Source organism: Rhinatrema bivittatum, chromosome 6 (assembly GCF_901001135.1).
Source record: "Rhinatrema bivittatum chromosome 6, aRhiBiv1.1, whole genome shotgun sequence".
NCBI classification, from domain to species: domain Eukaryota; kingdom Metazoa; phylum Chordata; class Amphibia; order Gymnophiona; family Rhinatrematidae; genus Rhinatrema; species Rhinatrema bivittatum.
In genome coordinates, this window is record NC_042620.1 from 19,955,986 (window position 1) to 19,969,649 (window position 13,664).

Genomic DNA, 13,664 nt, shown 5'->3' on the forward strand with positions numbered 1-13,664 from the left:
TTGTATCATTCAACCCGAATGCTCCCGGATTGCCAGTAACAAAGCGTACAATCTCCAGTTGGATCGTACAATGCATCCAGTTTTGCTATTCCAAGAAAGGAACTCCACTTCCTTCGCTGCCAAAAGCCCATCAACTAAGGGCTATGGCAACGTTGGTGGCATTTCTACATAACGTTCAGCCAGTGGATATATGTAAGGCAGCCACTTGGTCTTCGCTGCATACCTTCACGACTCACTACTGCATAGATAAGCAATCTGCAGGAGATGCGGCACTGGGACAAACCATTCTGCACACCATCTCTAAGTGATCCACGACTACCACACTTTATGCACGCTAAAGAACGTTACGACAGCGTGTACTGGAGCTTGGGACTCCCATACAGCATGGCTAATTCAGCCCTGATATCGACGGGAAAAAGCAAGTTTGCTTACCGTAAACGGTGTTTCCGTAGATAGCAGGATGAATTAGCCATGCTGACCCACCCACCTCCCTGGCAGTCGTGACTTTCCCGCTACGCTCAAGCTTAAATACAGACTGAGGAGAACCGTTGACTACTGCGCGGGAACCCACGCGCAGCCGCAGAGGATCAAAAAGATCTACACTCTGCTATGAAGCTCCGCCTCCCGGGCTCTGATTGACAGCTCCCATACAGCATGGCTAATTCATCCTGCTATCTACGGAAAGACCGTTTACGGTAAGCAAACTTGCTTTTACTAGAGCTATGGATAAAATTTATCCACTTCCACAAGAATTTTTGGATTTGTTAAAGGTCCCTCAGATTGATTCTGCAGTTTCTGCTATTGCTAAGCACACCACAATTCCAGTAACTGGAGGCATTGCTCTAAAGGATTTTCAGGATAGAAAACTTGAGGTTCTTCTTAAGCGTATCTTTGAGGTATCCGCTTTAGGTGTTCGGGCGGCGGTGTGCAGTAGTCTAATGCAGAGGGCAACTCTTCAGTGGGTCCAACAGTTACCTCTCAGGATTTGCCGTCAGCAGAACTTGAACAAGCCAATCGTTTAGAATCAGCAGTAGCATACACTGCTGATGCTTTATATGACTTGTTACGTACTTCGTCTTGTACTATGGCTTCTGCAGTTTCTGCAAGGAGGCTTCTTTGGCTTCGTCATTGGGCAGCTGACGCAACTTCCAAATCTCGCTTGGGTTCTTTTCCATTTAAAGGATCATTACTCTTTGGGAAAGTGTTAGAAATGCTAAATAAGTCACCTTTTATAACCGCTGTAACCATTGTAAATAAGCTACTTTATATATCCGTCATTATACTCTATACCTCCTTCGTTATCCATTGTAATTAAGCTACAATATGTAACCCGTGTTAATCAGTTACTCTTGTAAATACTGTTACGTTCCTCTACCTTCTCAGCTGCTATCCTTCCACCTTTACCTTCTCCCGCTCTCTCCCCACCCCTTTTTTTCTTCCTGCTCCATCACCCACTCCCCGTTTTTTGTAACTTTCTTCCTTTCTCAAGTTTATTGTAAACCGGCGTGATGTGCTCGCACGAACACCGGTATATTAAAAGCTGTTAAATAAAATAAATAAATAAAATAAATAATTAAAGATTTGGGAGATAATAAAGTTTATAAATTACCAGAGGATAAACCTTGTTCCTATCAATCCCTTAGAGGCCGTTTTCGGGGCCAGAGAAGATTCCGTACTGGTAGAATTCCATCTTTTTCTACACGTCAACAGCTTTCAAGGGCTCAGGTTTGGGCCCATTCCTTTCGTGGGAGACGGCCTCTCCGTTCTAACAGCTCCCAAACTTTTCCATCCTCCAAATCTCCACAATGAAGGTGCACCGGCCCATTCCTTGGTGCCAGAAATAGGAGGACATCTTTCACGTTTTCACAGGGAATGGGTCAAAATTACCTCAGACAATTGGGTCCTCAATATTATAAAACAAGGCTACGCTTTGGATTTTGCACGCCCATTAAAGGATCTGTTTCTAGTATCTCCAAGGGGTTCTCTTCTAAAGCAGCAACTTGTTTGTCAAACCTTACATTGGTTGCAGGATCTAAGAGCTATTGTTCCGGTTCCTCTGCCCCAATATCGCACCGGTCGTTACTCCATTTATTTCATTGTTCCCAAAAAAGAAGGAACATTTCGTCCAATATTAGACTTGAAGGAAGTAAACAAGTCACTTCGGGTTCCTCGTTTCCATATGGAGACCTTGAGATCAGTCATTGCGGCCGTCCACAAAAACGAATTTTTGGCTTCTTTAGATCTGTCAGAAGCTTATCTACATATACCAATTCAAGAATCCCACCAGAGATATCTTCGTTTCATGGTATTGGACGAACACTATCAGTTTTGGGCTCTTCCATTTGGTCTAGCAACTGCGCCTCGAGTGTTTACCAAGGTAATGGTGGTAGTTGCAGCAGCACTCAGACAAGAAGGGATATTGGTTCATCCCTATCTCGACGATTGGCTCATTCGATCGAAGTCAAAGACTCTTTGCAAACTAGCGATCCAAAAGGTTCTGCATCTTCTTCATATACTTGGTTGGGTAGTCAACTTCAAGAAAAGTCATCTAGTCCCAACGCAAGTTTTGCAGTTTCTGGGTGCTCGATTCGATACGGCTGTGGGAAAGGTTTTTCTTCCACAGGACCGGATGATCAAATTGATGTCTCAAGTCCGTTGGCTTTTGGATCTAAATTTACCCACGGTATGGGATTATTTACAGGTTCTTGGTTCTATGGCATCTACTCTGGACATGGTCCCCTGGGCTTTTGCACATCTAAGATCTTTGCAAAGGTCGTTGCTTTCCAGGTGGGACCCCAAGTCAGAGGAGTTTCATCTTCCTCTACCCCTTCTGGAGCTGGCTCGGTCCAGTTTAAATTGGTGGTTGATACCGCGTCACTTGCAGGAAGGAATGGACCTGGAGCCTCCTCAGTGGATATTAGTGACAACGGATGCCAGCCTTTTCGGTTGGGGAGCTGTATGCCAGTCACATTCGACACAAGATCGGTGGACAGCTTCACAAGCCAAGTGGCCTATCAATAGTTTGGAAACCAGAGCGGTACGACTAGCACTCCGCAGATTTCTACCACTTATTCAACATCAGTCGGAGAGGGTTCTCTCCGACAATGCCACGACGGTAGCGTACATCAACAGGCAAGGCGGCACAAAAAGTTGCTCCGTCGCCATAGAAACAGACATGCTAATGACCTGGGCCGAATCTCATCTACGCCGTCTAGCGGCATCGCACATAGCAGGAGTAGACAAATTTCAAGCAGACTTCCTCAGTCGTCAGTATCTAGATCCCGGAGAGTGGGAACTTTCCTGGGAGGCAATGAACATTCTCATTCAAAGGTGGGGGACACCCAGGTTAGATCTGATAACTACCCGTGTCAATACGAAAGCGGCTCGGTTCTACAGTCGAAGGAGAGAACATGGAGCGGAAGGGGTGGATGCCTTGGTTCTACCTTGGCCCAAAGACATCCTTCTTTATGTGTTTCCCCCATGGCCACTAATAGGAAAAGTTGTGAGACAATTAGAATCCCACGAAGGTCCGGTGATTCTCGTCGCTCCAGAATGGCCTCGCAAACCATGATATGCGGATCTCATCAACTTAGCGATCGACGGTCCAGTCCACCTAGGCCACCTCAACAACCTCCTTCGACAGGGTCCAGTATATTTCGACCAGGCGTTTCACTTTTGTCTAGCGGCCTGGCTTATGAAAGAAGGCAATTAAAAAAGAAAGGCTATCCAGACTCAGTCATCACCACCATGCTTAGTTCGAGAAAACCTTCTACTTCTCTCACCTATGTTAGAGTATGGAAGGTATTTGATGCTTGGTGTAGTAAGTCCGGGTTGTCTTCGCGCAAAGCTACAGTTGTAGACATTTTGGCTTTTTTACAAGACGGTTTAAAAAAGGGTCTGGCTTATAATTCGCTCCGCGTTCAAGTTGCGGCAATAGGCTGTTTACGAGGTAAGGAGAATGGTGTGTCTATTGCTATGCATCAGGATGTTGTCCGTTTTCTCAAAGGAGCCAAACATTTGAAACCACCAATCCGGGCTATCTGTCCATCATGGAATCTGAATTTGGTTTTTCGTAGTCTTTGTGCTCATCCTTTTGAACCCCTTAAGCGAATAACTTTGAAGGACTTAACGCTCAAGGCAGTGTTTCTCGTATCAATTTGTTCTGCTAGACGCATTTCAGAAATTCAGGCATTGTCTTGCTGTGAGCCTTTCTTGAGAATTTCAGATTCAGGTATATCATTGCGCACAGTACCATCCTTTTTACCCAAAGTGGTTTCCTCTTTTCATCTCAATCAATCTGTTGAATTGCCAGCCTTCCCAGATTTGGATAAATCTTCTTCTCAATCACGAGACTTGATGTCCGCCGAGTGCTTTTACGTTATTTAGAAATCACTAATGTCTTTCATTTTCTGACCACCTTTTTGTTCTATGGAGCGGTCCTAAGAAGGGCTATCAGGCTTCTAAGGCTACCATTGCACGGTGGTTGAAGGAAGCCATTGCTTCGGCATACATTTGTAACGGTCGTCCAGTTCCTGATGGTCTCAAGGCACATTCGATACGCTCTCAGGCAGCGTTTTGGGCCGAGAGTCATTGTGTTTCACCTCAAGAAATTTGTAGAGCGGCGACTTGGAAATCTTTGCACACTTTTGCCAAACATTATCGTTTGGACGTTCGTGCTCCAGACGTCGACTCTTTCAGCAGTAGTGTGCTGAAGGCGGGACTCTCCGGATCCCACCCCATTTAGGGCAGCTTTGGTACATCCCTACTGTCTGGACTGATCCTGATACGTACAGGGAAAGGAAAATTAGTTCTTACCTGATAATTTTCGTTCCTGTAGTACCAAGGATCAGTCCAGACGCCTGCCCAGTTTTTTTTTCCGGAGAGTTCGCTATTAATTTCTTATTTTGATTTCCTTTTTATATTTTTCCTATGCAATGATTTAAGAAGCTCTGAATATGGTTACGTTATTTTTTTCAGGTTATGTATTTGTTCTATTCATATATATAGTTGATCTAGTCATTGATTATCCTTATTCATGAGTTTCTGCTTTGTTATTCAAAATACTGGAGGATCGCAGGAGGCACCCTGGGATATGGGAGGTGCTTAGAACTTTGACCTCTGACTCCACCTGCTGGAAGGGAGACATAACCCTACTGTCTGGACTGATCCTTGGTACTACAGGAACGAAAATTATCAGGTAAGAACTAATTTTCCTTTTATTTGCATAAATTGTGCTTTGGAAATCAATCTGCAAGCTGTTTGAGCACAGTTACACACAAATCCTGATTTTGTGCATACTTTTGCCTACAGTAGGAAGAGGCATTATGGGGTGGGGAGGTGGGCAAGGAAAGGATTTACATGCATAGAGGTGAATTTTAAAAGCACGACCCGCGCATTAATTAGAGGATCACAAGCACCGAACAGGTTTTTAAAACCGTCGAGATATGTGCATATCTCCTGCAGCACACACATCTTGAAAGTTTTCAAAAAGGGGGCGAGGTGTGAGCATGGTCTGGGTAGGACATGAACCAAAGATGTATGCATAAATATTGGCGCAACCTAGCACACGCTGAAGCCTGCTGCCACATAACTTTACTTCTGGTATGGTTGCCGTGCCAATTAAAATTTAAAGAAAACTAAGCAGATCTGCGGGGTTTTAAGTGTTGGGGCTAACTGGGGGGAGTGAAGGCTATCAAACCGGGCCGGGGGGGGGGGGGGGGGGGGGGGTTGGAGGACCTCTCTCTTAACTGGGTGAACTGGAGATAAACTGGTAAAAGTGGGAATGGCGTCAGCATGCACCCCTATTAAAATACTTCGATTTATGTGGTAGAAGCGGGATGTGTGCACCCACTTAAAATTTGGCGCACATGTTTATGCAGCCAGGCTATTTTATAACATGGGCACATATATTATACAATGGCTGCGTATCTGGGCATGGGCTAATGTATGTACGCAAATGTGCACTGGTTTGAAAGTTACCGTCTTGCTCTTTTTGAAAGTGTGCACAGAGATCTACACACAAAATAATGCCTGCTTGGGAGCAGGCATAAGTTTGTGCGTATATATCAGCGTGCATACCAGGTGCACTCATGAATTTTCAAAGCAGATTTATGCTCATAAATCTTTGAAAATTTGGGCTAAAATGTGTAGGCTATTATAAAATTACCCGTGAAAGAATTCAGTTCAAATAAGGGTGACTTCACAGCTGTAAGAATTAAACCCTTTTTCTGTTTTTTTCCAAAAGGTCAAATTCATGTTGACAACAGACTGAGAGAAATTCAATCCCAACTGGAGAGAGGAGAAGAAGTGACAGGTGGGCTTCTCACCTGCCTCCTTGTCAGCAAAGAGCTCTCGCTGGAAGAGATCTATGCCAATGTAACGGAGATGTTCTTGGCTGGGGTTGACACGGTAACCCTACTTCATCTTAATCTTCCATGCTTCCCTTAAATCTGGCCAGTGTGAGTTCCCCAAACTATCCACTCCAGTGTTTTACCTGCATAAGTGGCTTTGAAAATTGCCCTCTACAGCAGCAGCCCTCTGCCAGGACTCTCCTTATTTATTTATTTATTATTTCGATGTTCTAGGCCGCCATCACCAACTTGTAGAAATACTAAATGACAACGCATATGCAATAAATATATAGTTCAATTCATAATCTGTTATTCATGCATCCTGTCAACGTTGCCTGAAGTCCTACCCTCTGTGGGGGCCTCCAGCTTAGCTATAAACAACCCAGTAGTGGGGTACAGTGAATTTATATGTAGGGTAACTAAATTTCAAAAATGCAAGTTTCCTGACTACTAAGGTCCCTTCCTCAGGCAGAAGATGTTCTCTATCAATCATCTGATCAGAAAACCCTCCCCAGATGCATAACATAAAAACAGTTAACTTTGAATGAGAGAGAAATACTGGTTTTCAGCACATGAATGTAGTGATTGTGAGCACTCTTGATTGGTGGTGGTACAGTGAGAATGTCATAATGCTTACAAAGGCTTGAGTTCAATGACTTGGTAAAATATTTCTCTCTTCTGCTTTTTTATTTTATTTTATTTTTTTTTTTACAAACCATGTTAAAAGTAAAACTTAAACCAAGACCTTTGTACCTTTTAATAGTAATAATTGTTTCTGGACAAGGCATTTATAATCAGTAAGAGGCCAATATTCACAGTATGCTCAGTGCCTCAAGGCTCCTAAATTAGGTGTCTAGTTTAGGATCTTATATTCAGCTGACTTTAAGTACCCAATAAAAATTATATCACAGGACCAAGGATATTTCATAACTCCCTTCTTATCTGCAAATTTAAATTGTTAATGCTGGCTGAGGGATCTACCAGTCCTCCCAACATCCTCCTTTGCACCTAGTCACTTAAAAATGTTGGAAGAAGCCTGACATTCGCCCTCTCCAAACTTGCCTGAAGCCATAAACACATGTGATGCTGACACCCCCGCTTCCTCCCACCTGTTCAAAGTCAAAATCAGTACCGGAAAGCCCCCCCATCCCACAATATTACTTTTCCCACTTCCCAGATTCTCCCCTTCTCCCAACCAAAAGATTCTCCAGCCTAGCTGTGAGGACACAGGCTTCAATCCTTCCAGTTAAGCATCTTGCGTTGTTTTGGCAGCATCGCAGAATGCCACTGGAACAGCTTAAGCCTGTGTCCTCCCAGCATCTATTGCTGCTCTGATAGCAAAGCTGTTAGCAGTCAGAGCAACGCAAGATGCTTAGTTTGGAGGGACTGAAGCCTGAGGGGGCTTCTGGGGAGAGATAGAATGAAAGGGAGGGAGGGCACTTCCTGGCCCTGATTATGACTTTTGGGGGTGGGGGATGTCAGTGCCATGCATGTTCATAGCTTCAGGAGATTGGGGCATCGTTAGGCTTTTAAAAAGGCTGGATGCAAGGTAGGATGCTGAGGTACTGGCGGCTTGAGCAACACTAGTACTGGAAATTAGCACTAAGCCCCTAACTTTTTTCACCTGACCTGACCACACCCATTTCAAAGCATCTAAATGTAGCTGCCTTTTAAATTATGCCCCTAAATTTAGTTGCTAAGTCCAGGAAAAAGATTACAGAGCCAGATCTAAGTGCCTACTCCAAAAGTTAGGAGCCCAGATCTTTTGAATACTGGGTTCTAAATATCTTGTCTGAATTGAAGGTCTGAATCTTCAAGTAAGGGCACAAATGACCTTAAAGCACAGTGGGATTATTTTGTTAATAATAATGACATTAGGCAGACTCTTATCTAAAACTACTTAATGAGGTAAATATTCCAAAATCCCTAAAATAACTGATCCGGCTAACATTAGCTAAATGTTATCCAGGATATTCAATGGAATAAATGTCTTGCTGAATATTGACAATTAAAATTGTCTAGCCATCTTTAGCCAGATATTTATCCTGCTGAAGGTAGCCAGATAAGTTTAAGCTTATGCAGCTATATTAAAAAAATATAGCCGTATAAGCGCCATGCAACGTAAAAATAAAAAAATTTCAGCCCTACAGCCAGGGTCCCCCTCCCCCCACCCCACCTTAGTACTGTTCAAGCTGGGGCTAGTGAGCCCATGCCCCCCACTCCCACATGCCCTCCAAAATGGTTAGAAAAAATCAGTGGGCCAAAAGGCCCATGGAGGCGAGACAGCCCCCATCCCCAATGATTTGATTAGGAATAAAGAATGTCCCATTTTCCCCCCATTCCTCTCTTTTCTCACCCTCCCTCGAGGCCAACCCCAACCCTCCCATCCTTGCCAGAACCCTGTGAATGACCCCATTTTCTGGGGCACTGGTTCAAGCTTTCTGCTTATGGCAGCATCATGTGTTGCCTTGGCAGCATCACTGATAGCATAAACTTCTAGCATTGCTGTAAGAGTACTACTTCTACTGTAACACTTGTAAATTATGCTACCAACGTTGCTGTCAAAGCAACGCATGACACCACTAGAAGTGGTACGTTTGTACCACAGTCCCAGCAGCTGGGCACATTTACAGGGTTCTGATTGGTTATCTGGATAAATGCCTTTGAATATTGGCCTTCATATGACTAAAGTCAAACTTTGTAACAATATTTCCTGTTCATACCCCAGATCAGTCCAGACAAGTGGGTTTATGCATCCCTACCAGCAGATGGAGTCAGAGAAAAAAACTTTGAGGCACTGCTACTTATCTGAGAATGCCACCTGCAGTCCCTCAATATTTCTCTGTCTCCAGCAGATAGTAGAGGTACAAACCTGCAGTCTGTTAAAGTAAAATAAGATTTCTGAGCTCCAAGCCTTATCGTACAGAAAACCTTTTTTGCGAATTTCTGATGAGGGGGTCTCGTTGCGGGCGGTTCCTTCTTTTTTGCCCAAGGTAATGTCATCTTTTCATCTTACATAAGAACTTAAGATATGCCATACTGAGTCAGACCAAGGGTCCATCAAGCCAGTATCCTGTTTCCAACAGTGGCCAATCCAAGTCTCAAGTACCTGGCAAGAACCAAACATTAGATAGATCACAAGCCAAGTTTAGGATTTTAGGTAGAAAGCTGAAATCCAGAACCTCCAGGGTGGCATTCTCTGAAATGCTTCCTGTTTCACATGCAGGTCCCCAGAGGCAGGCAGAGCTCCGGAGTCTCAATTGCATGGATGAGACGATGGTGCAGGGAAGAGGGATTCGGTTTTGTAAGGAAGCTTTTGGGGAAGGGGGGAGACTTTTCCGAAAGGATGGGTTCCACCTTAACCAGAGTGGAACCAGGCTGCTAGCAGTAACTTTTAAAAAGGAGATAGAGCAGCTTTTAAACTAGAACAAGGGGGAACCTTGCCAGGTTCTTGTAGCCTGATTTGGCCTATGTTGGAAACAGGATGCTGGGCTTGATGGACCCTTGGTCTGACCCAGCATGGCAATTTCTTATGTTCTTATGAAAGCCGACAGTCACTCAGCAGTGCATGGTTCGGAGGAATGTATCCTTGAAGAATAATAATGAAACCAGGAGAGTTATGGCATCCCAACAGAGAGGTTCAAATAAAAGCAAACATAGTCCATGTGCCTATATGTAAAAAATCACCTGCGCTAAAGATTTCCAAATTATCCCTATCAACTGAAAGGCAGGTTGTTAATACCAACAAAAACCACACTTTTAAATGTCTGTATGCAAATGCCAGAAGTCTAAGAAGTAAGATGGGAGAGTTAGAGTGTATAGCAGTAAATGATGAGATTGACATAATTGGCATCTCAGAGACCTGGTGGAACGAAACATAGAAACATAGAAATGACGGCAGAAGAAGACCAATAAGCCCATCCAGTCTGCCCAGCAATCTTTCACACTTATTTTCTCATAATCTGTTACTCCAACCACTGAGTTCAGGGCCCTTATTGGTAACTTTTTTATTCTAATTTCCTTCCACCCCCACCATTGATGCAGAGAGCAGTGTTGGAGCTGCATCAAAGTGAAGAATAAGGCTTAATGTTTGAGGGTAGTAACCGTCATATCGAGCAAGTTACCACGATGTTTGTATACTCATACTGCTCAGATCAATGCCTTGTTAGATGTTGTCTGGATGTAAATCCTATTTCTTCATTCCTCCCTTCCGTTGAAGCAGTGAGCTGTGCTGGATATGCATTCAAAGTGAAGTATCAGGCTTAATTTGTTAGGGGTAGTAACCGCCGCAACAAACAAGCTACTCCCATGCTTATTTGTTTACCCAGACTGTGCAATTCAGTCCTTGTTGGTTGTTGTCTGAATGTAAATCCTCTTATCTTCTTTCCCTCCCTACCGTTGAAGCAGAGATCTACGCTGGATATGCATTGAAAGTGAAGTATCAGGCTTAATTGGTTTGGGGTAGTAACCGCCGTAACAAGCAAGCTACTCCCATGCTTATTTGTTTACCCAGACTATGCTACCTTGTTGGTTGTTGCCTGAATGCAAATCCTCTTTCTCACAGGACAAGCAGGATGGTAGTCCTCACAAATGGGTGACATCGAGGATGGAGCCCTGTACGGAAAACTTTTCTGTCAAAGTTTCAACAAGCTTTGACTGACACTAGCACACTGGGTGCACTGAGCATGCCCAGCCTGCAATTATCCCTGTGAGCCACAGGTGTCTCCCTCAGTCTTCTTTTTTCCGCTCTGCAGTAAGCATAGCGGTTGGAGCTCTGTGAGGATTTTTTTAACTAATTACCTCATGGAAACACTTAACTTTTCACTTCAAAAAACACTTTTCCCTGCACAGGTCTCCCTCCGCGTACGTTTTTACGACGCTCGGTGAGTACTAATTCTTATTTTTCGGTCGGTTTTCTGTCACTATCTTAAGGCTGTTAACTGACTGAAGCCTTCCCTTCCCCCATTTTTCAGTTAACTTTAAAACAGCTTGCGAGTATCTCTGTGACACTCTGCTTGCTTATGCTAGTGGGGTAGGGATTTTTTCCTTAACTTTAGGACCTCTGTAGCTTCAAGTCCTTCGTTCCCTGGTACCCTCACGCAGTCGATACCCTATCGCTACACCGGGACCCTCCTAAACCGCCCTGGGCTTTTATATGTCATCAGCGCCCCTCCCCCCACGGTGCCCTGATGCCTTTATCCATGTTTTTTGCTTTTCAGTGCTACCAGGCTTTTTCCTCCTACGCACTGTTTTTTTCCTTGGGCTTCCTCGGTGCCGTCCCTACCCGGATGCATGCCATTGACGCACACGCCGTTAGTCACTGCCATGCATACTCGGGTCGCCGCCACCGCTGCCCGAGACACTTTTTAACGATCCCAGGGTCACTTCATCGATGCAACCCCCCCTTTTGGGGATGCCATCGATGCCCCATCCTCCCCACCGATGTCCAGCCCTTTTCCATCGGTGGGCATCGGTGCCACATCGATTCGTCGGTGGGCATCGATGCCGGATGGTCCCCATCGGTGGACATCGGTGCCGGATGGTCCCCATCGATGGACATCGGTGCCGGATGGCTTGTCCGTCGATGGCATTGGTGCCGGATGGCCGTCCGTCGATGGCATCGGTGCCAGGTCCTTTTGCATCGATGGACACCGATGCCCAGGTGTTTCATCCATGGGCATCTATGTTAGAATGCATCCATCGAGGGCAGTCGATGCCAGGCTGCTCCCATCGGTGAAATTCGATGCCCAGGTGGGTCCCATCGGTGGGTATCCATGCCGGCTCGATTCCGTGGATGGGCGTTGATGCCAATGCCAGCCTTATGGCTGGCATCGATGCCCATGCCGATTCCAGGACTGGCGTTGATGCCGGGATGGAATTCATCGACTGGGAGATCCATGCCATCGATTCCATACGTGTCCATATCGATGCCACCGACACACGTGTCTGGGGCACCGATGCCATGTACACTTGGAAATCTGAGTCTGTCCAAATCGATACCGTCAACGTCTGTGGCCCTATAGTTGATGCCCGTGGCCATGCCACAAACGGCATAAATGCCCGCCTCCATGCATCGATGCCCTCGATACCTCCGTTTTCCTTCGGTGTCCTTGACGCCCTATTGATTCGACTTCGACTCAGTCGATGCCGGTATCTTTTTCAATAACGGCAATGTTTTTCGATTATTCGATTCCACATCGTTTCAAAGATACCTATGCCACTGCTGTCAGTGCCCGTCACTGTCATCATTCTCCTGGCCAGTCATCGATGATTTTTCATACCCATTTTGATGATATCCTCGAAGCCCCTTAGGTTGCCTTCAATATCGTCAATACCGACATAGCACCGCCACATAATACCCTCGCCTCCTCACATTGCTCCACGCTTTGGGTTCTTTTTTAAGCCCCGTATTAGCTTAAGACACTCCATTGTGTCAGGAGCAGAGCAGGCGTGCTGACAGTTCGTCATCGATCGCCTTCCAGGACGACGAGGGCTTCCATCTCGGCGCTGGGGAAAGACCGGGCCGAGCACCGTGGCACCCATCATCGCCGACATCGTGATCGTCCGCCGCTGACGCCATCCAGCACATCGGTGCCATCCTTCTCCAGGCTGGACAACGCTCGGGCAGAGCGACATCACCACTGCCATCAGCACTGTTCCTACAGTTTTGGCAGTCCTTGGTGATCCAGAACTTCCGGATCCAGGTCCGACAGCTTCTGCATTGGCATCACGACACATCGAGCCGCTGTGACGAGGGAAGGGAACATGAGTTCCGTTAGGGCTCCTCTGTTCCTGGCGTGCCCCACCGTCAAGTGGTGTGGGACTATGGCCATCTGTTACACTTAGCAGTCTAAACGCCACTCACGCCTGGCCTGTCTCCTCTGTACCTGTGCCACCATACCGGGTTTCAGAGCGAGATGGACGTTTACGTCCCCGGCCTTACCCTCGAGGACTCCGGAGACCGTCGGAGTCAACAATCTTCACCGGCTCGTCTTGCGGCGATCCACGTCGGATGGTAAGTACCCCGCTTCGGCGGCATTCCCATAGAGTTGTGTTCTCCCATTCGGACCGTGGTTCGAAAAGTTCTGGGTCATGTGCCTTTTAGAACTGTATTAGTGTCACATATCGCTATGTTAGCTATGTTAGCCACAATATCAGGAGAACCCCTCTATCTTCTTGGGATTGCAGCAGGGCTTCTTCTCTTGTCAGTAACAAGTCCCTGTGCCGACCAATGCTCTGACTCTTGGTTCCCTCCCAACCAAGGTCCAGCTGCATTGGCTGATCTGCTAAACATGAGATTCAGCAACCATTGCC

At 45.8% G+C, this 13,664-nt stretch overlaps 1 protein-coding gene across 2 annotated transcripts in view; it reads left to right on the forward strand.

Annotated features, from left to right (window-relative positions):
• LOC115093434 (cytochrome P450 27C1) overlaps nt 1-13,664 on the forward strand; it is a 156,852-nt gene that overhangs the window by 85,296 nt on the left and 57,892 nt on the right. For both annotated transcript variants that reach the window (XM_029605134.1, XM_029605135.1), the window contains exon 5: nt 6,245-6,408. In XM_029605134.1, coding sequence (XP_029460994.1) covers nt 6,245-6,408 — 164 coding nt within the window. The remainder of the gene's footprint in view (nt 1-6,244; nt 6,409-13,664) is intronic.